This window comes from Myiozetetes cayanensis, unplaced genomic scaffold (genome assembly GCF_022539395.1).
Source record: "Myiozetetes cayanensis isolate MyiCay16 unplaced genomic scaffold, myiCay2020 scf16, whole genome shotgun sequence".
Taxonomy (NCBI): Eukaryota; Metazoa; Chordata; class Aves; order Passeriformes; family Tyrannidae; genus Myiozetetes; species Myiozetetes cayanensis.
The window spans coordinates 10678381-10706262 of record NW_026087270.1 but is presented as its reverse complement, the minus strand read 5'-3'; the positions used below and the strand labels follow the sequence as shown (position 1 = coordinate 10706262).

The 27882-nt window shown below is 48.5% G+C and overlaps 1 protein-coding gene across 1 annotated transcript; it reads left to right on the top strand.

Annotated features, from left to right (window-relative positions):
* On the top strand, positions 1-27882 carry SPG7 (SPG7 matrix AAA peptidase subunit, paraplegin). The gene is made up of 17 exons (XM_050311253.1): positions 1-229; positions 1540-1642; positions 2563-2652; positions 5638-5888; positions 6683-6822; positions 8946-9048; positions 10533-10658; positions 10892-11054; positions 11169-11342; positions 15814-15938; positions 17139-17241; positions 18448-18558; positions 22236-22351; positions 23623-23779; positions 23924-24087; positions 24820-24897; positions 26790-27882. Exons 1-17 carry the CDS (start codon positions 113-115, stop codon positions 26997-26999), a joined length of 2331 nt encoding a protein of 776 aa, XP_050167210.1. The 5' UTR covers positions 1-112; the 3' UTR covers positions 27000-27882.

The following is a 27882-nucleotide window of genomic DNA, read 5'->3' as shown; positions in this document are numbered from 1 at the left end:
GGCCTCAGCAGGCACTTCCGGCCGCCCCTCAGCGGCGGTCCCGGCGGTGCCGCCGCGGCCCGTCCCGGGTCTGTCCCTCCGGTGAGCGCTTCGGGGGGCAGCACCCGCCGATATGGCGCTGCTGCTGCGACTGGGGCTGCTCCGCGGCCGCTGCAGCTGTTGGAGGCCGCCCGCCGCCGCCTGGGCTCGGCCCCGCGGAGGTGCCCTCGGCGGGGGACGCGGCCTGCAGGTAACGGGGCCTCACCGAGCACCGGGGCAAGAGGATAACGGGACAGGAGGGACGTTTGGCTGCTTGGGAGGGTCCTCGGGTTGTGCCATCCCGAAGGTCCGTCGTGTCAGCGCTGTTGGGCAGTGATTTGGGAAACACCGCGGGAACTATGGAATGGTTTGGATTGGAAGGGCCTTAAAGCTCACCCAGTTCCACTCCCCGCCATGGGCAGGGACACCTTCCACCAGCCCAGGTTGCTCCAAGCGCCGTCTAACCTGGCCTTGGACACTTCCAGGGATGGAGCAGCCACAGCTTCTTTGGGCAACCTGTGCCAGGGCCTCACCACCCTCACAGGGAAGGATTCTTTCCCAATGTCCCATCTAACCCTGCTCTCTGGCAGTGGGAAGCCATTGCCACTTGTCCTGTCACTCCAGGCCTTTGTCCCAAGTCCCTCTCCAGCTCTCTTGCCCCTTTAGGCACTGGAAGGGGCTCTGAGGTCTCCCTGGAGCCTTCTCCAGGTGAACACCCCCAGCTCTGATCAACTAAGAAGTTGAAGGGAGAACAATGTGGGATGTTGTTTCGTACCAGGTTTTTCTGGGATCAATTTAAATCTAAGCTGATCTGTTCTAGATAACATCAATCCCAAGGTTGCTATCTTGGGCCAGTACAAGCTGGAAAAAAAGGGGGAAAACTGGTGAGAAGGGTTTCAGCCTGGTCTGTATCCTGGGCTGGTGTAGGAATTGGAACCTGTGCAGTGGAGGGGAAACAGGGAATTACATCGGAGAAGAGCCAGGCTTGTATTCAGTGAGAGAATTAGTAAATATTAGTTCACATGTTGTTGAAGTTGCCTTTAAGTGTAAATATTCACTGCAGGATTCCTGCTGAGTTTCCTTCAGGGATACAGCTGTGCTGGCCTATGCTGCTGTACAGGAGGGTTACAAATCCTTAAAATTTCCTTTTAAAAGTCCTTTTTTCCTTAAAAAACTTCCTCCTGATGTAGGGAGGAATCTTTACGTTTCACGAACTGATTTCCAACATACCTTTAGAATGAAAAACAGGGATATAGGGAGGAAAAAGACTGACTCTTAACTGTTTTGAGTATGTGTTTCTATTTATACCTGTGCTTTCTTTAAACTGGGTTACAAACAACATTTCCAAAGTCATGTGGGAGTGCACAGCACAACCAGGAGTCACATCCAGGGCTTCCAGCTGCTCTCCTGACACCCACGACATTCCCTTGCTTAGGAATGTGAGTCTCAGGGAATACAGAGGTTGAGCCCTCACAGCACTTTGCCAATGGTTGTGTTGTTTTCCTTTCTCTCCTCCCTCAGACTCTCTTGGCACAAACTCTTTCCGCCCCACGTCAAGGTCTTGGTGGAGTCTTGGTGAAACAGCACTTAATCCGAGATCCAGTCAGACTTTGGAATCTCCTGGGTGAGTCCTGAGGAGGAGGAAGGGAAAAGGTCTGATTTGATAAGAGAATTGACCTTCCCTCACCTTCTCTCTGCCTTCCCAAAACTGCAGCAGAGCTGTTCTGCTCCTGGCTGTGGAAGCTGGGGGTTTTTGCAGGGATCCAGGGTTTGGTTCGGTGACAGGGATGAGCAGTCCTTCCCACAGGGAGCTCAGGGGATTAAGGAAGCACTGGAGTCATTAGACATACAGCTAATGTTAAATCTGCAGATTTTAAAGTAGAGAACCTTTCTCTTCCTCATCAGCAAAGCCACAGACAGAAGCGTCTTCGCTTTTGTCTGAAAATCCCGTTGGATGGCCTTGCTGGAAACCTTGGAGTCACGGAATGGTTTGGGTTGGAAGGGGCCTTAGACATCTTATTCCAAACTGTCTGCCATGGGCAGGGACACCTTCCACTAGACCAGGTTGCTCCAAGCCCTGCCCATACTGGCCTTGTACACTTCCAGGGATGGGACAGCCACAGTGTTTCCTGAGCAACCTGATTTAACTCCAGTACCTGTTTTTATTTTAATGAGCATTTCCAGTCCCTGGTGTGGGGCTGTTCCTATCTTCCCACTCCAGTGTTAGCCATGGTTCTACCTTGGGAATTGTGTCCATTTTTCAGCATTCAAACAATTTCTCCAAATCATTTATGCCATGCCATTAAAACAATCTCTAACCAAAGAGATTTTGTTTGGATTGTAAAAAATATATACATTCTCTAAGGGAACAGAAGGAGTCTCCCTCAAGTGAGGCTGTCCCGGGTCCTTGGCACATGAAGCTCTTTGCCTGGGGGGATGTGGAGCTTTGCCTCCTCTGCCTTTGGAGCTCACATGGATTTCTGCTGTCCTCAGTCACCCTCTCATTGCTCTCAGCAGTAACCACTGACCTCTGCTTGCCTGCAGGTAGCACCTACTGGTTTGCTACTTCCAGCTCTTGGAGGAGTAGCCAGAAGGATGGAGGATCCAAGAAGAAATCTCCACAGGAGGAGGACGGTAAGCGTGTTCCAAAAAGAGATTTACTGAACCGAACTGTGTGTGCGTGAGGGGAAGGGGCAGACAGGGAGGGAGATCCACCTTCATGCTCCTACCTCTGGGTAGTTCCCTGTACCTGTAACTTAACCACCTGTACAATCTGTGGCTAAGAGCAAGTTTGAAGAAGTATTTTGGCTTAGATGATGGACTGTAAGATTTAAATCACATCATAGAAATCATAGAATCATGGAATGGTTTGGGTGGGAAGGGACCTTAAAACTCATCCAGTTCCAACCCCTACTGTGGCTCCAGACCTTTATTCTGTGAGTTGGGAGGTACATAATGTCGTGCTTAAGTGACACAGATTGTAGTATAATTTTATAATTTATTTTATAAACCTTTCCCTGGGTATCATGAAATGATGTGAGCGCTTGGCTTTTCCTTTGTTGTGCTTAATAATCAAATCCTCTTGGACTTTTTACTTTTGAAGTGAGAGGTCAGTTGCTGCTGCTGACAGCCTGACTGGTGTCACTGCAGTTTCCTTAAGGCCACAGCCTTGGGTTTTCCTGCTTGATCATTTAACTGGGATGAAGTCTGCAGTGGGATGTGAGTGCAGGTATCATGGAGTCCTTGGGAAGGAAGTCGGAGTTTGTTGCCCTTGATGTGCAAGGCCACAGAATGACTGAGCACAGCCCCTGGAGGTGTTGTAGCTGTTAAAGTCGGTAAACAGCAGTGCTCCATGTTCAGTGGCCTCTTTTCTCCAGTGATTAATGGATAGCCTGGCTTTGGGAGCAGGAATGCTGCCCCGTGTCTCCAGGGGAACACTTGTCTCTGCAGTAATTATTAAAAAGAACTCTTCAAACTGTCACCGCAGTGCTTGCAAAGATTTTAATCAGAGAGTTCAGATTTGGGGTTAATGGCAAATCATTGCTTGGTGGAGGCTCGTGGAGACTCTAAAGCTGGAAGTATTCCCACAGCTGTTGCTTGCAAGAGTCACATCCAGTCACTGAGACTCGTTTCCTGAATACTGTGGGGTGGCTTGTGGTACAGAGTGGATGTTGTGCTGCATGTACCTCAGCTGAGAAAGAGATTGATATTGTCCTTAATTAAATGCAGAGTCGAGGAAAGCTTGGTGTTGCCTTCCAGCTTTCTAGAAATGAAGTTTTTTCCTGAAATTACTCAGCTGCAGGTTAAAGGTCCTAGACAAGCCTAATTACTAGAAACAGGAGAAGTTGTGTCAGGATGTCTAATGGGCAACTCTCCCCCTGGGGTGATGGTTTTGTGATTACACCCCCACTTGTGTGTGTTTAGGGCAGGTTATGGGCCTCCACTTGGTCTGAAATGTAATACAGAAAAGTGCTTTAGCAGGAGTTGACTCTGACACCTCCAAGGAACTTGCACAGCCATAGACGGACTTTTCCTGTCAGGACTCACTTTCCTGCAGTAGTTTCTTGCTCAACTTTTCAGGATGTTGCCCAGACTATTCCTCTATAATTTTTTTATATATATATATATATATATAAATAAATAAAATTTTCTTTAATAGGACTGTCATGGATATCATCCTGCAGCTTTGGGGTGAATTCCTTAGTCCTAACAAAGCCAGATCCAGCAGATAACACAGAGCGAGGGGATGGCAGTGGAGAACAAAGGGGGTAGGCTGGACGCGGAGTCTGGGCTTGTCACGGCCTTCTGAAATGATGATTTCTCTGCCAAGCTGCTTTGTGTCTATTTAGGAACAGGCCTTTCCTTTCCAACAGGGAGCAGAGCTGGGAACCAGTGAAAAATGATGCTGTGCCTCTGAAGGACAGAGGACTTTTTTTAGCAGTTGCCTGGGTCATGTGTTTGTCCCTGGGTTTTGTTGCCGCGTGCGTAGGGTCTAATTGGTGGCCGGTGATAAATGCTGGTGTCAGGACACTGGTTATGAATTTGCAAATAAATCGAATCTGGGCTGCAGCACTGGTGCATTAGAGCCCAGTGGCACAGAATTAATTTATTTCTGGGTGTAGAAGGGTATTTATGTGTGCCATGGTGGCGGTGCTGTTAAATTGTATATCAAGAGCAAGTGCTAAATTATATATCGAGAATGCTCACGTGACTGGAAAGAGGAGGAGATATTTGTTGTCATCTGAACAACTCAAACACTGGCCAGCAGTGACATTGAACTGTGCTGTGACAGTCCTTTACAGTCCACAGAATTGTAAATTTGCCTGTTCAGTGCAAAAAAAAAAAAAAAAAAAAGGTGCTAGCAGACTGTAGAAAAGGTTTGGTGGCAAATAATTAAAGTAAAACATCCCTTTTCCTTGTGTCATTGCTTCAGTGTGGCACTGGTACAGTAAAGGTAGGGAAAGCACATCCAGTGTACGAATTCCTCTTGGGTGCAGATCCTTAATGTGGGCAAGTTATCAAACCCTTTGAAACATGAGGTGAGTTGTATAACGTGGAGGAAAATCTGGGCAATTTGGTTAACAGGCAGATGGATTTGCAGTGTATTTGTGTCCTGTGCTATCTCACATTCTTTGCAAATGCAGGTATTTCCTGAGCTAGGGGAAGTGGTGTTGGTGCCACGGTGCCAGCAAGTCACTGAATTGTGCTGTGGGATTCACCAGTGACACTGGGTTTACTCTTAATATTTCCCATTGAATACATTGGCAACAGCCTGAGGCCTGGGTGGTGTGGAACCATGTTATATGAAGTGGTTTATAGTCATTCTGGAGTTTGATTTTTAACAAGAGTCCACTGGCTTTATTTGACCTCCATCCACATGGGGCCAAGCAAGTGAGAATCTCTCATTTTGGACTGGAATGATATTTGGTGGGATTTTAGTGGGTTTGGTGCACTAGGACCATGTGAAGCCCAGTCCTGCAGGAGAAACCAAACATGCAACACAAAAACCCTGACAGGTTCCCTTGTGTTAATCTTTGTTATTTAATTATCTTTTTTGTGGGTCAGAACGCTTCACAGTTACATGTTTATCTTTTTTCCTCTGGTATCTTTCTTCTTAAGAGGAGGAAAAACGCAGGAGAAGGGAAAATCAGATGCACCTGGAGCGTCTGCGGGCACTGTTTTTCCTCGCCTTCATCGTGCTGATGCTTCGGTTCCTGGTCAGCGAGAACAGGGAAGGCACCAACATCTCCTGGAACTACTTTGTGAATGAGATGTTGGCCAAGGGGGAGGTGCAGAGGATCGAGGTGGTGCCCGAGAGTGACATCGTAGAGATCTACCTGCACCCAGGAGGAACTCCCCATGGACAAGTTGTGAGTAACTTTGTACACAAATTTGCTCTTCTCTAATTCTTCTCTTTCTTGTATTTGGTGTTCACGGAACTTCTATTGCTCATTTCAACCTGGAAATTAGGACTTCTAGTTCAAATTGTAAAAATAATCAACAATGATCTGGAAAAAAATCTTTTGTACATCTAAAAACCTGGAAAATTCAATAGTTTTTTCAGTCAGATATAGGAGAACATGTCCAGGAGATTGTAAACTCTTATTACTGGATCTTCTTTCGAAAGGTTTCTCCTATTTGGATTTTTGTTTTGAGTGTTCTGTCAAACTCCATCAGCCTTCCTTCCTAAACATTCCAAAATGAAAACAAAGCAGAGTTTGATCACATGTTTACATCCAGGAGTTACCACTAACAATTGTTACAAACTGGTTTGAGACGTTAAAATACTGAAATGGAATCACGGAATCACAGAATGATTTGGGTCAGAAAGGACAGTAAAGATCATCCAGTTCCACCCCCTGCCGTGTTCAGGGAACCAGAACAGGGAACTGTTCTTGGATACATCTTATTCCGTTTGCATGATCTTATTTCTAGAGAGTTGAGGCTCAGTTCTTTTATACTTTCATAAGGTGCTGGAAAGACCAGAGGGTTCCTGAATTCGTTTGGAGTCCTCTGCTCGTGAGTTCATAGGTGCAGGATAAAAGGGTGTAACATAAGGCTAATTTTTCCCTGACCTGTCCATGCTGTGCACCTCTGCTCCTTGCTTATGTATTTATACCTAATAAATAGCACTGACCTGCTGCTCTGGCCTGCCTGTCCCCAGAACGTGACCCTGCTGTACACCATGCGTGTGGCAAACATCGACAAATTCGAGGAGAAGCTGAGAGCTGTGGAGGATGAGCTGAATATTGATGAGAGAGAGAGAATCCCCATTTCCTACAAACACCCTGGCTTTTATGGAAAGTATGACATAAATTTGTCCTTACTGTTGATCTTGTATTGGTGACAACATCCCTCGCTTGGAGGGGAAAGTCACTTTCAGCTTAATGTTATGTAAATATAGAGCAAAAATGTGGGCTCAGATTTGGAGCGTTTAATGAATATTTTTGAAAGATAAGATGCTCTAGGTGTACCTGTAATGTTTCAAAAATGAGGGTCCCAGGAAGGTGTCTGAATTTGCAGAATGCAGCAGACAAAATGTTTTGGGTCAGAGTCACCAAGTCTGCATTCTTGCCCAACTGAGCACTTTTTGTCCTTATAATCAATTATTCAAGTGCAGAATGTGATTAAAAAATCCTGACATGAATGATGTTACATCCTGGTCTATGCAGAGGGCTGGGGGTGCACTTAAATGCTTCCAGGGAGGCCTGTGGTGGTTCAGGCTGTAAAATTAAACAGTTTGTCCCAGAGCTGCAGGTCTGAGCACAGCCTACTCTGGTGCCACGTGCTGGGTGGAGCAGCTTTGGTGCCAGCGCACCAAACCTCAGCGAGAGGAGCACTTCTGCTAAACTTCCAGCCCTTCCTGCTGCCCAAACAAAGAGCCTTTGCTTTAAAAAAAATACTCAATACTTTTAATTCTGAAATAAACTGTAAGGAGCAAGAAGAGTGAATAGCACATCTCACCTGCTGAGGTGGCCTGGTCACCTGCTTGTGCACCAGGCAGAGCATGTCACATGCTGTTAGTAGCTCAGAGGGTTTGGACACGGTGATTTTCCCTCTGGAGATTGCCACTGTGTGTAATTCCTTCTCCCAGGCATCTTGCCAAAGTGTGAAACAATGTCATGTTTGTGTGTGAATGGATACCTGGGCTGGATTTTATCTGGTACTTGTCCTCTGATCAACATTTGCACAATTTTAATATATAGTTATATGAAGATAAGCTTTTTTAATTGATTGTGCAGTATGAGTCCTTTAGTTCAAACTCAGAACTTGCCAATTTTTTCAGACTTGTGTGTAGCAGGAAGAGAGGACTGAACAGACAATCAGCTACCAACACAAGCTGTTTCCCTGCCCCTCAAAAGAGATTTTTTTAAAAATTTTTAAGAGTTGTGATGAGGTGTGAAGTTTCTCAGGAGACCTGATGAATGTCTGGAGAATTCAGGGTCAGTCTGGAGTTTGAGTGTGTGAGGTGCAGAGCCCTTGGACTCGGTTCACTCTACAGTGTGGGTGCTCAGGGTGTTTCAGAATTAATCCTGTTTGCAGAGCAGACAAACTGAAGGTGACTTTCAGGTTTCAGTGTTGCCTTCGGATTTCTCACTGAGCAGAAACAAATGCAGCTGGTATAGAGCTCATTCTGGTCCCTTGCGTCAGTAAATCATCCCTCTGTGAGAGGTGGAACATGCATTCCTGGTGTAAAGATAAGGCACAGAAGTGTGGAGAGGAAGGATGATTTCACAGGCATGTGGAGCAGAACAGGGGCCCACCAATTTCAACCTGTCATCTGACATGGGATCATTTTTCGTGTTCTTGGGGAATCCTTTGTTTAGAACTCAAAAAATATTTATCCTCAACGTGTTTGTCCTGTAACTGTGTTAGACTGGAGTGTCATCTCTGCTCCTCATCTCCCTCCTAATGCAATAGGTATTCCATAGGATCCAGAAAATTGACAATGTTAGTGTTGGAACACTTTTTTGTGCCATAAAGGACTCCTGAGAGATTTGACCAGGGAGGACAGGGCAGGCTCTTAATGGGAGACCAACCCTGGAATTTCTGGCAGATCTTCTGCAGTGAGCTCCCTTTGGATGCACTGCCAGCCCCACTGGATTCTGCTCCAGGTGTGACCTGACTACCTGAAAGTCCTGCTTGTTTTAGAATTAGAAATGCCTCTGAAGGGGATGGTGAGGTTGAATTCCTTCCACAGTTGTAGGCAGTGATTGCCAGTGTCCTCTGCTTAACTGCTCAGGTTATGTAATAGTTGGGGCTTGGGGTTCTGTATATCTGTATAAAATCCTGTAAAAGTTCCATTTTCTTAGTCATGTCTGCTTGTAGCTTAAATGCCAGGACCTTTAAACACTGAAAATAGCCATGTTGGGGAATATTGACCAGGTTGTGTCTGAGTGCTTCAGTTTGTACCTTTGTCCTTCCAGTGATGTCCTTTCCCTGATAGTGACATTGGTGGTCGTGTCCATGCTGTGGAGCATCTTCCGCCTCTTCAGGGTGGCGAGTCGGGCCGGAGGGTTCAACGCCTTTGTGAGTAGCCTGGTTTTTGAGGATGTTTTGCAGCTTGTGGGTAGTCCTGGCTTCTGCTGGGCCATCTCCTCCCCTTTTCCCAACAAAGTCAGTGTAGGATAAGGATGAACTGGTGCCCAGGACTCTCCAGTCTTGCCACATCTTGTATACTGTGTTGATCATCTCCCTGGCTGGTACTTTAACTGGCCTTAGCTGAGATCCGTTCCTTTCCCAAAGGCAGGAAGGGCTGAGCTCAGGGAATTTCAGTCCAGTTTGCTGTTTTCAAAGCTTGCTAATGAGCTGCAGCTGCAGATGGTGTTTTTCACTGGGCCCTGCCAACATGCCTCCCATACAGCCAGAAGTAGGAATTGCTGCTTTCTGCAAAATGAGTTCTCAATTTATAAAATATGTTCAGATTCTGGAGTTCATTATGTGTTGGCCTGTTCCGCTCCTGCCGCATGTCTCGCTTGCAACATCAGGCAAACCTCCTCCTCCCCTCTCCCACTCTGGCCTGGATCAGCTGATGAAAGTACAGGAGTCAGCCCGGGGTGCTCTGCCGCTGACCACAGGGACTGAGGATGAAAACACAGTGAATTCAGCCCCTTGTTGGATTTCCCAGTCAGTCTCCTCCGCAGTTCTCTTTGGCTTTGAAATCCTCTTTGAACAAAAGGATGCAGCTGCTCTCAGAAAGAGTATTTCAGAGAAGTGTTGAGTAATGAGGCCTTGAGGACTGGTTTGTGTCCTTGCCTAAGTGGGGACAGCCAGGCCCCAAGTTTAACTCTTTCTTTGGGTGCATCAGAGGCCTCAGAAGCTGTAAACTTTCTTGTGAAAGAAAAAGCCTCCGCAGTAGCTGTTTTGGGTAGAACATACTGAGCAGTTACGAGTAGGATGTTTAACTGAATTCTTGGTTTGACTCTCACTGTGGCTTCACATGCACCAGGGGACGGAAATGTGGTGGCTGTTCAGTTTGAGAACCTGTAGTTCTGGCCTGTGTTCAGCAGAAACCAGAAGTAGCAACATCAGACAGTGGTGCAAAAGTGTCTGTTTCTATGCATTTGTAAGAAATTTTTAGTAATTATTTACCACTGACAATTACTTACCATCAACACATATTCCTGAAAGGTCTGTCTGTCCCATGTGGTATTAAGGATCAGAGCATTTAGAAATCAGGGAGAAGATCCCGAGTAAGGTTCTGGATGTATGTTTTTAAGAAGTATCCCTGCCTGGTCTACATGGAGTTTGAGCTGGATTGTGTTGGGACTATTACTGCAGATTTATTCTTGTCACTTCCCAACGTGGATAAATGAAGTTTGAGTCAAAAATCCATCTGGGAAGTGTCTTCAGAGCAAAACTAGTGAAACGCCAGTGCTTTGGTGGGCACTTCAGTGGTGTTTCATAGGGACAGCTCATATCTGGGCTGGGCTGGCTGTCTCCCAAAATATAGCAAACAGCCTTTTTTCAGACTGTTGTCCAAGTTTTTTCAGTCCCTGTGCTGCCTTCCACAGAACCAGCTGAAGATGGCTCGTTTCACCATTGTGGATGGGAAATCTGGAAAAGGGATTGGCTTCAAGGATGTAGCAGGAATGCATGAGGCGAAAATGGAAGTCAAGGAATTTGTGGACTATTTAAAGGTATATAAAAGTAGAACAGAGTAAGTGTGTTCTGGGATAGATGTCTGACCTGGGGAGCAGAGGGTGTTCCGCTCTTCATCCTTCATGGTGCTGGGCAGCCTCTCCTGAAATAAGCTCCTATTGGCAGCTCAGAGCTGCCCAGGCTGAAAACAGTCTCGGGAAGCTCTGGGAGGCCACACTGGTGCAGGTGCAGTGGGAGCTGTGGGTCTGACCTGCTGTGTTTCCTTCCACAGAATCCCGATCGCTACCTCCAGCTCGGGGCCAAGGTGCCCAAGGGTGCCCTGTTGCTGGGCCCGCCAGGCTGTGGGAAGACACTGCTGGCCAAGGCTGTGGCTACGGAAGCCCAGGTGCCGTTTTTGGCCATGGCAGGCTCCGAGTTTGTGGAGGTGATTGGAGGTAAGGTGCTCTGAGGATCGGGGGGGCTCACTCGCTCTGTTGTGCGCTCAGAGCTCGCCGGCTTTGCTGACAGGTTTAGGTACGAGGTTTCTCTGTCCTTGCCCTGCCCTGCAGGTCTGGGGGCCGCGCGGGTGCGGAGCCTGTTCCGGGAGGCTCAGGCTCGCGCCCCCTGCATCGTCTACATCGACGAGATCGACGCCGTGGGCAAGAAGCGCTCCACCAACGTGTCTGGCTTTGCCAATGCTGAGGAGGAGCAGACCTTAAACCAGCTGCTGGTGGAAATGGATGGTCAGTGTTTCTCCCTGCCCCTGTCTCCTCAGAGATCCAAGCTGTTGGCCTGTTTAGCTTTGTCCTGCTTGAACATGCCTGGCCTCTCCAGCAAGTGTTCTCTTGCTGAAGTCTGAACCAGTCTGAGCCCATGTATCCCATCACTAGTCCCTGGTTCTGAAGGCATTAAAGCATATCCCTCTCCAGCTGTCCCTTGGATAGGCAGGACTGCTCTGGAACTGGTGGTGCCTGAGAAAGTGACTGGGCTCAGGACAGATCGTGGAATCCCAGAATGGTTTGGGTGGGAAGGAACCCTAAAGCTCATCGCATTCCACCTTCTGCCATAAGCCAGGACACCTTCCACTAGACCAGGTTGCTCCAAGTTCCGTCCAACCTGGCCTTGAACACTTCCAGGGATGGGAAGTCCACAACCTCAGCCTCTCTGGGCAACAAATCTCGAAATGTGTGCAACAAAACATGGTGTTCATGTTGTGGAGAAAACCCTCTTGAAATCTAGACATTTGCACAGGCTTTTAAGGGTTTGGGGCTAAATCTAGTAAATTTTAAAATCCTGGAGTTTAGGTCCAGCTGGCCATTAATGTCATTGGATACTTGCTGTGTTCCATCTGAGACAGGTAGTAGTTTAAAACCTGTCAGGGTTTAGAGTTCAGTCGTCCCAGGAGGGACATAGGTGATGGAATATATCCATTCTCCTGTCCTTTGCAATATGTTTGTGTCATCTACCTGACTACCTACTGGCTCCATAAACTGAGACAGTTAAGCTTTGCAAACAAGTCCTGGTTTGATGCCACACTCGTGTAGTTTCTGGCTGTTCTGCATCCAGGATTGGCCCTTTGCTGAAACACTTTACACAAAGAATGATCCTTTGGCTCTGCTTAGTTGTAAGTCTGGGCCTGCAGCACTGACCAACTGCAACATTTGTGTTGCTAAATCTTATTGCAGAACAAGGTAAGGAATAACCCACTACCTGCATGTCCATCAGGGAGTGTTTGTTTCACTGGAACTGTGACTCATAACTTGATTGTCACGTTGTCTCTTCACACCCTTCATATGAAAAATTAAAAGCAGTTGTGCTTCAGAAGCATTCCCAGACCTGAGTTACAACTGCTGGCTCTGTCCTGAGTGTTTGCAGTGAAGTAGATGGTCTGGACAGCAAAGGCTGGTGGTGACACAGAACAGCAATCCTGGCTTGGGTGGGTCTTTCTCCCCTGACAGTTGTAGCATGAGCTGGCACCTGAATTAAAGGAAGCCTGCATGTCTGTTCAGGAATATGCAGTCAGTGCATTCCATATCTCTGTCCTAAAAATTAAAATGTCTGATTTCCATCAGTCTGTAAAAATTAGGTGTGGTTTCTGGAGTCTTTTCTTGGTGAGTCTCAATGCAGAAATGAGGGTACATCTTGACTGGAAAGTGAGTTTAGAAGGTAAATATTATCCTCAATGTGTACTTTGTAGTCCCTTGTTTGCTCTGTGCTGCCTGGTTTATTTTTAAATTTATATTATCTCATTCTTTATTCGTGTCTCACACAGATCATGTACTGAGTCTCTCATTTTGCTCAGTGCTTTATCAAGCACACACAGAAAAACCAGCCCAAGGAGTTGACAGTGTCAAACAGGAGACAGCTGGCAAGGATGTCAGCCTGGTAGTGGGAACATGGGATCAGCAGGGATCCTGGCACGTGGCACTGAAGTGTTACCTAACGGAGCATGTCACCTAAAACAACACTGAAGTGCCACGTGCACCATGGCAAAACAGTTCTCAGGTTTTTAGTGAATAAGGTTTTTAGGAAGGGAACAGTTCTATCCCAGCACAGGTGGGAGGAGTGGTGAGTGTTTGCAAGGAAGCCTTGAGATGGAACATTGAGAGCTCTGCTTTAGCTGCATTGAGCTTAAATTGAGGGTTGAAGGCAAAGCAACACCATAGACTTGAGTTGGGTGTTAACTGGAGAAAAAAAATCATGCACAAAAGCAGATTTGTGAGTCACCAGTGATTGTTGCATTTGTGTGATTGAATGAGATTCCTCGGAAGGGAGAGAGAGAGAAGAGGAAGGTCAGAGCTGTGTGGAACCTTCTGTAGGGGATGACTGTGCAGGTTGGAACTGGGTCATACTGGTGTGCAGATTTTAGAGTAACCATAGTGCTCTTCCTTCAGCAACATGGGTTTCCTTCCCTCTGGCTTGCTTCATCTTTGGGAAGCACCGGGAGTCTGGTGGGAGAAGGGGAGGCACTGGAGGGAGCCTCTGTCTACAAAAGCTGTTTGTAGGAGCGAGTGACGCATGAGCTCCGGGCTCTGTCAGAGCAGGTGTCTGGTTTGAATAGTGAATCTCCCTCACAAACTGCAGACAAGCGGAAGAGGGATGTGACCCAAATCTCTGCTCTGTTCTGCATGCTTTGAGAGGAGCTTTGCCAATCCTAGGCTGAGCTGGGGGATGTGAATGAGATGTAGGACAGCTTTTGGTAGCAGCTCTTCACCTGGAGCCCTCGAACAAGACCTGTCCCGAGCTGTGCCATGTGCAGCCCTCAGGCTTCCCTTGGGAAGGGGCCCCTGCTGCTGCTCCCAGGTGATGTCCAAAGACTTTTGGACAAATGGCTGGAGGGTGACTGGTGCCACACTGCAGGTGATGGACCTACCAAGCAGTGGTCACTGTGGAGCACAGCTCAAGTGGACCCTTTTCCCTTTCCCTTCTGAAATGGTTCGTTTGTGACCCTTGCAGGAACTCTCTCTTCAGGCTGCGTTTTCAGGGCTTTTCCTCACTTGTTGAAGTGATGAGGTGTTGTTTTTTAGCCTGTTCCTTTGGCTGATCTTTGCCTGTGACATGCCAGCTGATGTTGCATAGGGAACAGTGACATGAAAATCCACAGGCTGTGGCTGTGGATTTCTTGGAGCAGTGTTTCTCACTGCTGCGATACAGGCTTGGGAACAAGCAGGGCAGAAGCTGATGTGAGGATGCTCACAGTGCTTCTGGTTTTTAATTTGCTCTAATAGTCAGGCCTATTTTAAGAGAGTCCCCAGCTGCGAGGCAGATAATGCACTGTGCCATCTAATCCTGCTGTGGAATAAAGACTGCCGTTCCTAGATTGCCTGTCAGGCTCTGCTTGTTTATCCCACTCCAGAGTGCAGTGACTTACACATCTCAGGGATGCTTGGCTTCATCCTCTCCAGCAGCTTGTTTAGGCAGGCACCTGCAGAGAGGGAGCACTGGGTCTGCTGCAGCACAGGCTGGCACAGCCAGTCCCCTGCCTCACCCGGAACCTGGGTCTGTGCTGAGCTCTCGCACGCTGACACATTTGGCAACTCTTCTGGTGGAGCTGAGAGCTGAAAGCAGCCCAGTTTACGTGCACGGAGCTGCCTCTCCACAGTGTGGGACTTGGCAAGGAGGGAAGCACACAGGACTGTCATGTCCTTTCCCTGGGAAGGCTGCTTGTGCCAGGGTTGGGGAATGTGGTGGAAGCAGGTGACTCATGCCCAGGGGCCTACAGGCACCTGGTGGAATGTAATAAATAACAGTGTGGGGCAGTGATTCAACATGAGCTCTGGCTCCCCACCCAGCAGCACAATGCCTGCCCCTCTGCCTTCCTCCAGCTGCCGGTGTTCTGCCTTCCCAGCAAGCCCTGTCTGCCTTTGATGCCTCCACTGAGGCTGCTCTCAGGCAGCCTGTAAATCCTGATGCTCCCTTGTTTAAGACCTGGAGACAAAACCTGCTCTGACCGTGGCTTGATCAAATTCTGTGCTGATAATCACTGCAAAGCTCTTGGGTTGTGTTTTGTGTCTGCGGTGCAGGTTCTGCAGGGCTGGTCTGTGCAGTGCCCTGCACTGTGCCTGAGTGCCTGCAGAGGGTAAGAGATGAGTGAATTGGCAAAGATCATCTTCTTCTGTAACATGCTCCTTGTTGAGAGGCAAAGCTGTGTCTTCTCTGCATTAACCTGAGCGGGTAAAGGTCCCTCCGCTGGTGATTCTGGTGGCCTGTCTGTGACTGAAGGCTGAAAGTAAATAAAAACTGAAAGGGCTTTCCATGGGAAGGAAAAGCTGTTTCAGCTAGGAAATGCTGCTTGTACAACCTGGAGCTAAAGGAACAGGAAATGATTTAACCTGTGGGTGAGAAGGCATCTGCGGACTTGTCAAAATGGAGGGATTCTGTTCTGGGTTCTAGTTGGGGCAGTTCCCAAATGTAGCAAAAAGGGAAGGAAAATAGAACTTTTAAGCCAGGGTTCAATAAGTAAATGAAAAGGGGATTTCAGAGTGTCCCTGGTGGCCAGAGACTGACCTCGGTGACCTCGGTGGTTCCTTCCTGTCTTTGCTCTGAGTTGAAGGGGACATTCTTAGCCCCAGCTGCCCCAAAGGCTGCTCTGAACACCTGGCTTTGTACTAAAGCTGTGCAAGCCCTGCCTCTGGCCTGGCCAGCCCACTGTGTGCCTGCAGTGCCGTCTGAGGTGGGGAAAACCTTCCCCTCTGTTTTCCTTGGCTTTGGCAGGGATGGGGACCACGGATCACGTCATAGTGCTGGCTTCCACCAACCGTGCCGACGTCCTGGACAATGCTCTGATGAGACCTGGGAGGCTGGACAGACACATCTTCATTGACCTCCCAACACTCCAGGTATGTTCCACCAGCTACCCTGTCCTTCCTGGAACGCTGATGACTGAGGTGTCCCAGTCCTTGCTGGTGACTCACAGGCTTGGCAAAGGCTGAGCTTAGAGGAGATGGAGATGTTGAGCTTCTCTTTTCCTTTATTCTTGTTTCTGTGCTCTAAGTCAAAGGTTTGTCATGCTAATGCAGTTGTCTGTTTCTCAGAAGTGACAGTTCACTGGTTTGGAGCATCTCTGCTCCGGTAGAGCTTGACTTTGAATTCTTCTGTGACGCTCCTTTTGCCATGCAGATGCAGAACTGTGTTTGTGTCTTCTCTCCAGGAAACTGGGAAGCACCTAATTGGCAATTGGCTGCTGTGAGAGTTTAAATTGTCATGTGCCTTGAGCACCATTTGTTCTGTAGGTTTATGGCCCTCCCTCTCCTTGAAAGGTTCCTCATTTTCCTTTAGGCATCCTGTTAAGTGACTTTCTCCTTCTGAATGCTGTTTAAATCCATTTACTAGGAGTGTTCCGTGTCCACTGCATTGACATTTGTAGCAGAGTTCTGGGAATGGGCTCAGCTGCAGTGAGATCTGTGTGCTCTGCCAGCACAGGCTCTTCCTCTCCCATCTGTGCTTCACTGTCCTCTGCAGAGCTTTCAGTGAAAATACCTTAAATGCCTGATAGAGTCTGGCCCCGGAAGCCTGAACTGTGCAGCTGTCCTGAAGGAGGAAGGGGAAAAACCCTGGCAACTGAGCCCATTGTTTGAGTCAGGATCTCCTGGACCAGCTGAATGAGTCACTTGGTGGCTGCTCGCCAGGCATCTCACCCCCACCTCCATCTGGGAAATGGGCGCAGGCTGAGGAGCTGTGCATGGGGTGTGCAGTTTGTGGTTTGTGCAGGAGCAGGTCGAGGCAGTCAGAGCTCCTTCCTACAAGAGCTTTTATGGTGAGGGAAAAGTTGAGACAGATCGGAGTGAAAGTGTAGATGGGAGAGTGGCCCTGAGAGAGAAAGCGGTGACTCAGGCACAGCCTCCCGCATCTGCTGAGAATTTGAGAGCTGGGTGTTTATCAGGGCTGCTGGTGCACTGGAAGCTGCAAGGACAGCCCTGCCCTCTGCTGGCACTGTCACCGTCCCCCTGCCAGAGTCCTGCTCCCTGCCATGGACAGCGTGTTGGAAGTTGCTGTGCTGTGACCCCTGGCTGGGCTCAGGTGTTGTGTGTTCTTTACAGGAGAGGAAGGAGATCTTTGAGCATCACCTGAAGGGCCTCAAGCTGATCCAGGACGGCAGTTTCTACTCGCAGCACCTGGCTGAGCTCACCCCAGGTTTCAGCGGTACGGCCTGTTCTCGGGAGTGCAGCTCCTGCTCCAGCTCTGCAGCTCAGGCTGCAGCTCCTGTTTACAGGATGTTTTGGTCAAAAAGGGCTTTTTTTCTCCATTTCTGTGGAAATAGTGGGAACCTGACCAGCTCCCTTGTGAGCTCTGACGAGCACTTGTTCATGACTATTTGCAGTCTTCTGAAATTTCTTGGACTAGCACTGGGGTGGGGAGTAGGGAAAATGTGCTTTTATAGTGCCCAGGTTTCTAATTCCTAAGGGGAGGACCCTCATGCTCCAGTCCAAGCTGTTGTTGAGGATAAGGTGTTGCCCTTCAAGGGAGAAGGCTGTTAAGTTAATGGAATCATAGAATATGCTGAGTTGGAAGGGACCCATCAGGACCATCGAGTCCAACTCTTGGCCCTGCACAGAATGCCCCCAAATCCCACCCTGTCCCTTAGAACATTGTCCAAACACTCCTTGAACTCAGACAGGCTTGGGGCTGTTACTTGGGGAGCCTTTTCAGTGCCTGACCACCCTTTGGGTGAAAACTTTTTCCTGATATCCAACCTTACACTCCCCTGACTCGGCTACATGCTTTTAAATTGATTTATGGTACCAGGAAAGCAATGGGAGGAATGAGTGGGAATTACTTTGCTGGTCAGAGTAGAAATTGGACAGCTCTGCCTGGCTTCTGCCTCAAGCCTGATTCCAGGGTGCGTCCCTGGGAGCTTGAAACAATGCTGAGCAAGAGGCTCCAGAGTTCCTGTTTATGTGGAGTTCCTGGAATATCCTTCCTGGGTTTCCCCTCTCATAGGCCCCAGAACTCTGCCTCTGTGTGACTTCTCTCAGCAGCCCCCCACCACCAAACCCACCCACACAAACTCGGAACAGATGTTCCTTCTCTTGGCTCCAAGGTTGAGCAGAGCAGCAGCCTGTGCCAGCCCACTGCCCACACCATCCCTGTCCCTGGGAGCCAGCCTTGGCCTCAGCCTGCTCCTGGATTGCTGAGCTCTGTGTGGTATCAGCATTCCTTGCCAAGGCAGTTGTATTGTTCAAATCCAACATAAACACCATAGACGAGGTTCTCTGTTCCCAAGGAACAAAAAGCACAGGCTGTTTGGCTTCCTTCAGTCTCTCTCCAGATTTGTTCTTGCCCATTCTGTCCTCTGAATTCTCTGTTACACACAGATCCAATGTAATTCCTGTAAACTCCTGTCTGCAGGAGCTGACATAGCGAATATCTGTAACGAAGCTGCTCTTCACGCTGCCAGGGAAGGGCACAAATCCATCGACACTTCCAACTTCGAGTATGCTGTGGAGAGAGTCATTGCAGGTGAGAGATCCAGCCCTTTCTGAGAATCATGGAGTGGTTTGGGTGGGAAGGGACCTTAAAGCTCATCTTGTTCCAGCCCCTGCCATGGTCAGGGACACCTTCCACTAGACCAGGTGTATCTAAGCCCTGTCCAACCTGGTCTTGGACACTTCCAGAGATGGGACAGCCTGTGCCAGTGCAGCAGGATTTCTGTTGTTGCCTCTGGAGTCTGTTACACTCAAAAGAAGGCTCAGGTGAGGGGGTTACATTCCAGAAAGACAGACGGGTCCTAATTCTTTTCTGACCTGAATGTCTTCAATGCCAGTCACAGAAAGTTCTCTGAAAAAGACCCCAAATGGATCCATCATCCTGATTCTGTGGGAGCCTCAACCCATAGCTCAGGGAAAATGGCCAGTGACAAAATAATAAATAGGGGAATTCAAATCTGTGTGGCTTTTTCATTTTAAAAGCTTGGGGATTTTTGTGGGTTAATTTTTTAAAAAGATTAAAAGTGGCAGTATGTCTGGGCTTCTCTTGCTGTTCTGGACACCTGCTACATAAACATGAATAGCAAATAGGCCTTGCATCCTCAACAGCAAGAAATTAGAGATTTTTCTTTCTGGCCTCCAAACCCAGGCTTTGATGAATTGGCAGAATAAACAGCAAGACAGTGGAGCACTGTTCTCCCTCTGAGAACATCCTGTGGCCTTTCCCTGCTGCTTGTGCCACTGCCAGGAGAGGAACCTCTGGAGATTTCCCTGTAGCAGTGTATTGTATGGAGGGGAAAAGAGTTCCCAGAACTCTTGACTTCACCTGAGGGATTTGAATGTGGTGGGTTTCGGGCTGAACTGCCCTGGAGCCAAGCTGTGGTTTTCATAAGCAGACACTGAACTGCTTCCAGGCTGCAGTGTCATTCCCAGGGGGAGCTGGGCACACAGACTGCCATTTTGTGCTTTTCTAGTGGAGCATGGGGAACAGGATGTTTGTGCTGGGTCATTTATTTCCTGATCCTGAAATTGAGGCCTGAGCGTTTGCTTTATCAGAAAATGCCTAAAGAGTTACTCGGTTTTTGAGAAATTCCTGAAAGTTTCACCTGTCTCTGAAAAACAAAACCCTTGGAGTCCTTTGGGTAAAAACATGACTCCCAGACTGTACTCAGCAGCTCCCAGGAGTGGACAGTGAGACAACTGGAGTTGTAACACAGAAATTCTCATCAGCCACAGCAAAGATCACAGAATTACAGAATGGTTTGGATTGGAAGGGACCTTAAAGCTCATCTCGTTCCATCCCCTGCCATGGGCAGGGACACCTCCCACTAGACTATGTTGCTCAGGACCCCATCCAACCTGGCCCTGAAAACTTCCAGGGATGGGGCAGTCACAGCTTTTCTGGGCAACCTTTACCAGGGCCTCACCACCTATTTTTCCCCAGTATCTCATCTAAACCTCCTCTCATTGAGTTGGAAACCATTCCCCCTTGTCCTGGCACCACTTTCTCTTGTAAAGATGTGCTTTACTTTCCCATCTGCAGGAGTGAAAGGATCAGACTTGTAGGGATTCACTCGGCTTTTCTTTCTGAATTCCAGCCTTGCCTTAGTTCCCCACACTTGGAAGATAAAGCAAAAAGCAAGCAAGGCCAGAGGGGATGGCAGCAGAAGCAATCCCTGGGATTCATGTGGTGGGGCATTGCAGGACATGGGCTTTGGCAGTTTTGAGCTGCCTGGCCTCACTCAGGCTCTGGGGTGTGTAAGGCCACAGAGTCTTTTTGTTGCTTAATCAGAGTCTCTCATATTACCAGGACTGGCTATTTTTTGTAGACTGAGTCTAAAAGACCCCAAACAACCCCCCAGGCTTGTCTATTAAGTGTACCCTTGCCATGTTGTAGGAATGCTGCTGGGTTTCACAATCCAGAGGGCATTTCAGTTCCTATAAAAGCTTTTCTTGAAAGAAAGAAAGAAGATATTACTGTGCTTTCCATTAGGAGCTTCTGGTTTTAATAACAGTGGGGTGGAATCAAAAGGGAACTTTGTAAGTCCAGAGGCCCTGTCAGCCTTAAAGCTTTGTGTTGCTGTAAGGGAGGAGCAAGAACTTCTCTCTGTGGTAGTTCCCATTGTGTTTTTAGTTTGAGAACAGAAAGCAGTCAGTCAGGTCTCCCGGGAGTGAGGGAAGGAACCTGCAGAGCACACAGGGGCTTTTAGGGCTTGGCATTAGAGGATGGAGCCTATTTTCTTGGAGGGGTTTGTGTAAGGCCAGCAGAGATACACCAGAGTTGTTTTCTGGATGCTTTGTCTCATAAATGTGATAAGTACAGGCTTTCAGGGAACTTTCCTTACTGGAGATTATTTTATGTAGGAAAAGCAATAATCTTTGTAGGCACACTGTGTGCTGTTGTGAAGAACATGGTCCCTTCCAGTCCCTCCCTCAGTGGGCTGACGTGGGAATGCTTCCAGAATTTAAGTATGTGTGTGTATATATATATATTATATATTTAGAGAGAGTATAGATGCATCTTTGTGTGGAGAGAGCCATACAGGGCCATGCTTACACGCTGCTAGAGGCAGGGTAGGGACTGACTGCTGCAGATCAAGGCAGTAGCAATTAATCTGCTGTTCCATCATGTCTTGCAGGGCACAGCAGCTTCCAGGGTCCCTGAGCAGTAATTTTACAAGATCTGCCACACTAATTTTGCTGTTTCCTTGTTTAATAAAGCCCTTGACTTTGTTTAAAAATTCATGTTAATAGAATGTTGTTTTCCAAGACATGAAGCAAGCTTTGCACAATACTGCTCCTGACTGCCTGTCCTCCCCTCTGCTTCTCCGGGCTCTGTGTGGGGACACTGGCCTGGAAGTCCTAGGATCTTTCTGCTTCCAACATTCTGAGCTGTATGTTCTGTACAGTGCCTGACACGCTGTGTGTTCTGTACTTATTTTTCCTACGTGCCAGAAGTTCTACTTCCATTCACCTTTCTTTTTTTAATCCTTTTCGGACTTGCTCTGCCGATTTGGAAAATAGACACTTCCAAAAATCACCTTTCTGGAGGAAGGATTAAGTGTGAGATATGGCTTCATTTGCTAGTTCTCAGGAGCCTGGGAATAAACTCATACAGAGCATGCCATGTGTAATCAGAGACATTTCCAGGCTCTGGGGAAGGATTTCTGTATCCACTCTTGGTCTTTTGCTGATTTGAACGCTCTTAATGCACAATTTTCTCAACTGGGACTTCATATATATAATGCAACATTTCTCTTATGTTCTGCCTAAGGGACTGAAGACAGCAAAATCAGTGTGAGACTCATTCTGGGTTTTGTTATTGGGGTTTTTTTGTGTTGTTTTGGTTTTTTTCCAAGAAAAAGAGTAAGCTGCCTTATTGCAGATCTGTCCTTGGGAACAGGACCGAGCTTCACGTTCTTGAGCTGTGATCGAATCAAATGTCAAATCATTTATCTAATTATTAAATCTGTTGTAAGGAGGAGAAGGGGGGGAAATTTCTGCCGATGTTTTCAAGCAATTCCAAGTGTGGCTTGCTTTCCACTTCCAAGCTTGTAATTAAAGCAGGTTTGCTGCCTCTCCCTCGCTGGGTTCAGCACAAACTGTTCAGCCACAGGCTGTGTGAGCTTGTGCACTGAGCTGGACCAGGTTATGCCCTGCTGGTTACACCTGTTACTGATACCTTATCAAATCCTGGTCTGTGTCCTACAGGCACTGCCAAAAGAAGTAAGATCCTGTCACCAGAAGAGAGGAAGGTTGTGGCGTTCCATGAATCCGGTCACGCGCTGGTTGGGTGGCTGCTGGAGCACACCGAGGCTGTCATGAAGGTACCTCCACTGCCAGGAGGGGTGTGATGAACCGGTCACTGGGAGGGGAGTCCTGAGGGCTTCCACTGCCCCAGATTACTTTGTGGTACTTGCATTGAATTCTGCTGTGTTACCCCGACAGTGATACTGCAGCAAAATAAATGGCAGAGAATCACAGGATTAATTAACGCATCACTGCCAAGCTCACCACTAAACCAGGAGAGCTTCAGGTTGAATATTAGGAATAATTTCTTCACTGGAAGGGTGACTAAGCATTGGAACAGGCTCCCCAGGGAAGTGTTGGAGTCACCATCCCTGGAAGTGTTCAAACACAATTGGACTTGGCACTTCACGCTGTGGTTTAATGGGCTGGTGGGATTCAGTTAAAGGTTGGAATTGAGGATCTTGGAGGACTTTTCCAACCTTAATGATTCTGTGATTCTATAAACCACGTCCCTAGATTTTGCTGTAGAGAAATCCATTATTAGGCTCCACTGATGATAGTGCTGGTGCAAAGCTGATTAACCAGCTATAGGAGAAACTTTGCAATTAAAAATTAGAAGCAACTGAGTCTCCTGGTGCTGCTGCTCAGTCATGCACTTCCAGGCTGCTCCATATGTGATCCCTCACCCAGCACGTTTCAGCCAGCAAAGCTCCCATTGCAGGAATTGCTCTGGTACTGCTGGGGAGCTGTGTTTTTCAGACTGGGAGGTTCTCTGCCTGAAGCCCTTCTCTGCAGGGAAAGGCCTCTTTGGCACCCCGGGATGTGATCCATGTACATCTCCAAAAGCCAGGACACTGTGGCGGGGGTGGGGAGTGGAATGACAAGGGTGACAGTTCCTTGGCTGGCTACCAGCAGCACATTCACTCTGAATGACCCATTGTGTAAGCAGAACTGGTGTTAATTACTCTCGTTTAATGGGTGGGGGAAATGGTTGTTATTTTTCTGAAGACTTTCTTTCTGCAGGTAGTCTCAGGGATTCTGGAGCAGAATCAATGAACTCTGTTTGGCTTATATGCTCCAAAGCAACTCCTGAATCTCAGGATTTCTCTGGCTTGCTCTTAAGGACAATTCCCTTTGCATTTCTCAAGCAGGAAGTGTGTGCAGGCATAGCCTTCAGTGCAGCAATCGGGACACACTGTGGTCCTTGGCCGTGTCCCTGTAGGCCAGCCTGTCCATAGCTATGGAGAAACTTCCCTGGGAGTGCAAAGGCCTCTCCCTGCCCTCCCCGTGCTGCTGCAGTGGGGAGCTGTGTTGTTCCCTGAGCTGAGGGAGCTGTTCTGTGTTGCAGGTGTCCATAGCCCCTCGGACAAACGCGGCGCTGGGGTTTGCACAGATCCTGCCCAGGGAGCAGTACCTGTTCACCAAGGAGCAGCTGATGGACAGGATGTGTATGGCACTGGGGGGCAGAGTGGCTGAGGCCATCACCTTCAACAAGGTCACCACAGGTGAGGAAGCCAGAGCCTAGCAAGGGCAGATGGAGGTCCAGGGTGGTCTGAGCACAGGACGGAGGTTTCCTGCGCCGGAAAGAAGAAATGCCAAATGGTGTATTTTGATCCTTGGCAAACGTTGTGTGTGTCTGTCCTGCTCAGGAGCACAGGATGACCTGAAGAAGGTGACCAAGATCGCCTACTCCATGGTAAAGCAGTATGGGATGGTGCCCAGCATCGGGCAGCTCTCCTTCCCAGACCTGGAGAGTGCTCCTGGGATCGGCCGGCGCCCCTTCAGCCAGAGCCTCCAGCAAATGATGGACCATGTAAGACCAGCCCGGGTTAAACAGTTCTTTTTGTTCTTTGCTTTCTGCAGTTCAGTGGAACAGTGTGAGTGATTTACACCCAAACAATTTGCATTCTACTGTAGGTTATTGAGTAGTGGATTTCAGCAGGTGAGCACTTACCTGTTGTGTGGCTGTGTGAGGGCTGTGCCTTGAGGCCTTAGGAACAGGCAGAATCCCACCTGGATGTGAGTTCAGCCCACTAACTTGTACTTAGATGGCAAGAAGTCTCTGTCTAACAGTCTCAGCTGCACAGTGTAAATGTCTGCAGTTCCTAGATCAGATCTAACCAAAATGATGGTTGGACTGACTGCGAATCAGCCTGTTTTGACAGGAAACTGGGCTTCAGTGCTGGAAAAAAATATTGTTTTTGTTGAAAAATCAAAAAGCTGAAAACAAAAAAGCCCTCGTTTGAGGCACTGTGGTTGTGCTTCCCTGGGATTTGTGCTGAGCTGCACCTTTAGCTCCTGGGCAGCCTTAATCTGCATTTCCCATCAGCTAGGACTGCCCTGAAGAGCTGTGCTAGGGCAGGAATTCACTGCCCCTTATCAGCAGCATTCCTTGGGCCTTTTTCCAGTTCATCCATAGTTTTTGTGGATGGAAACCATGTTCTGGCTCAGTTTGCATATTCCATCCCTCAGAGCTCTCCTTGTTTAGCCACACGTTGCGTTTGTTACCACCTACACCCTCAATCTCTCTTCTTGTTTCTTCCAGGAAGCCAAAGTCCTGGTGGCTCAGGCTTACAGGCGCACGGAAAAACTCTTACTGGAGAACCGGGACAAGCTGCAAACAGTGAGTTGGATTGTGTGGGGTTTTGTTTGTTGTTTTGGTTTTTTTCAGCTGGTGGGTTTTGCCTTGCTGGTTTCTGTGCTCTGTAGCTCAGCTGTTGCAGTGTCTCTCTCCTAGAAAGTCTTGTAGTGGGAGTGTTGGGAACGAGTGACTGTTTACTGTGGATCCCCCGGATTCGGAGCAGGCACGGGGAGGAATGTGTGCCTTTCCCAGCACTGAGTAGCTGCCTCCTCACACCAGCTGGTGTTTGCAGGGTAGAGGAGGGGGAGTGCTTCATACAAGTGATCAAAGCTGGAATTTGTGTCCCTCACCTTCACTTCTCTGCTTGCCTTTTGGCAGTGGAATTTCCTGGAGAGCAGACAGTGACTGATTTTGGGAAGCCAAGCCAGCAATCAGGTGGACAGTTTCTGGCTTTGGTGAAGGAATATGGGACCTGTCACTTTGGCTGATTTGGGGCTGGTTCCTGCTTTCTGGTGACTCCAGGCAGTTTTCACCTCCCTGACACCTGATAAAACCTCCTTGGTACATCCTTCTTGACACCTGATACACCAAGGAATCCTCACAGTAGAGCTTTGTCTCCTCCCCTTTGTGTCCTGACAGTCCCTAACCAATCTCCCACCCTGGCACATTCTCACCTGTGCCAGGAGCTGTGTGCCCATTGCTTTGGGCTGAGCCACACGTGGGTCGCAGCACCCTGTGTATCTCCTTAACCTCCCTTCAGAAATCCAGTCCATGACATCCAAAATGACCAGGAATCAACTTAGTGTTGCATACTTTGCAAATCAAGCAATTATTTTCCTTAAATCTTCTTTTTAAACAAGCAAGAATAACAACAACAACCCCTTCATCTCCACAGTGTCAGACCTCTGGTGATACAGAGACAGCTCGGTCCCTGGGCCAGTGCCCTGGCAGCTCTGGAGCAGGGATCCTCAGGGGTGTCTCTGCAGGCTCCTCTGTCCTGCTGCTGCCATCTAACAGCAGCCAGATGTTTGCTGGAGGCTCAGCTCAGAAAAACTTTAAAGTGAAGCCAAACTATCTCCAGAGTCAATGTTTCCGTTGCCAGCGCCTCGCGTCTGGTCAGCAGGATTGAGCAGTTCCACACTGGACAAGCCACCTGCTGCTCCAGAGGGGCGGTGCTGCTGCCAGAGGGGCTGTAGGATTCCACTTCTTTAGAGAGGAACTCGTGCTGACCCCCAGCCCGTGGTTGCAGGAACAGGCAGCTCTTTGTTAGCACTGTGTGTGCAGGGAGGGCTGTGGGCCTGCCCGAGGTCTCACTGCTGCTGCTTTGGCTCCTGGGCAGGGCCACAGGTGCAGTGACAGTGGCAGAGGAGGGACACTTCTCTCATTGTTCTTGGAGCTCTCATTCCCATTCCCAAGAGCTTGTTTTGTTGCCTGCAGTCGTGCTGTGTGTTGGGAACAGTGCCAGAGCCTGGAGAACTTTGTCCTGGCTTGAGTGGCTTTGGGGTCACCCCATCTGCAGGGGGGGACAGCTGCTCCTGACTCCTGAAAGTCAGAGGGTTTCACCTTATTTGGAAAAAATAAAGCCTCTGAGTTTTAAAGTTTTGTCATTTATCACATGTCCTAACCCTATCAGTCCTGTCTCAGCAGAGAACTGACAAAAAAACTGTGTGAAAATCTCAAATTCTGAAGAAATAATCAACTGTTTTTAAAATTACATTGTTCTCTCTGCAATGCAGAACTGCTTGGATCCTAGCAGAGAACTAGGAGTCACTGGATATGCCACTGGCCCAAGGAAATGTACTTTCATAGAACCAATCTGCATCCTGTGCTCTGGGCAGGTGTTGGGATCTGAGTTGAGCTGGCAGAGATCAGACCAGCTCAGAGGGGCAGTTTGGAGCCCCTGTTCCTCATGGTGCCTCATTTCTCCTTTCCAGCTGTCCAGTGCCCTCCTGGAGAAGGAAGTGATCAACTACGATGACATTGAGGCTCTAATTGGGCCCCCTCCCCACGGTCCCAAGAAGATGATCGCCCCTCAGAGCTGGCTGCAGGCAGAGAGGGACAAACAGGACACCAGGGAGGAGGAGACCCCTCCCCAGCCACCGCACCCCGAGGAGGAGGAGGAACCTCGCCTGAGACCAGTGTGAAGCCCACTCCTGTGTAGAATGGGAGGCTTCTTTGGAACACAGACCCTTTCCCTTCTCAGCTCCAAAGATGCTGACTAGGGAATTGCTGTGCTGCTGTTACCCCAAAATTGAGGGGCGGCTACGTTTGCTCCTTGCTTTATCCTGCAGGAATGAGAACTCCTCAGGAGTTAGAATGCATTCTCAGCAGGGTGGTGGTGTTTAGGAGTTGGGTAAGTCTGATCTGCTGTGAAGGTTTCTGGTACACAGGAGCAGGGTATGTGTGTTTAGGGATGAAAGATCCCACGTAAGCCAACTCTGGCTGTGCTCTGTGCCCTGTGCCATGGCAGGAGGGCAGGGTTGTGCCCTCGGTGCCGGCGTGGGGAAACTGAGCTGAGCAGCTCTTGTGTAACCTTTGAGCAATCTTTGCTGTGAACACAACACAGTAACAGCCTTAGCTGGAATAAACTGCCCACAACATGCCTCTGTGTGTGTAGAATGTGTCAGGCTGGGGGGATGTTCTGGCACGTATAAAGCCTATTAGAGCTGTGGAGTTGTACAGAACAAGAGCCTCCTTCTCCATGGTCAATAATTTATATCCAGTTTTTATAGCAAGTGTTTCCTAAGCAGAGGTTTAGGAAAATCTGTGTGCAGAGCTCAGCAGTGGGACATGAGAAACCGGCAGTGCAGAGAGTGACTGACTCAAAGTACATGTGGGAAAACTGTTCTGAACTGCTGGTTCAGAGCTGGAGAAGTGCTCTTGAAAATCCAGCAAAAGCAGGTGTGTACATGTGTTGGGAATGCTCAGGAAAAGCTCCATCCTCGTGGTTCTTGCAAAACAGGCCCTGCTGACAAGGCTGTCTGGTGTTCATCAGGGAAAGCATTAAAGTGATTGTTGCTGCCTGGA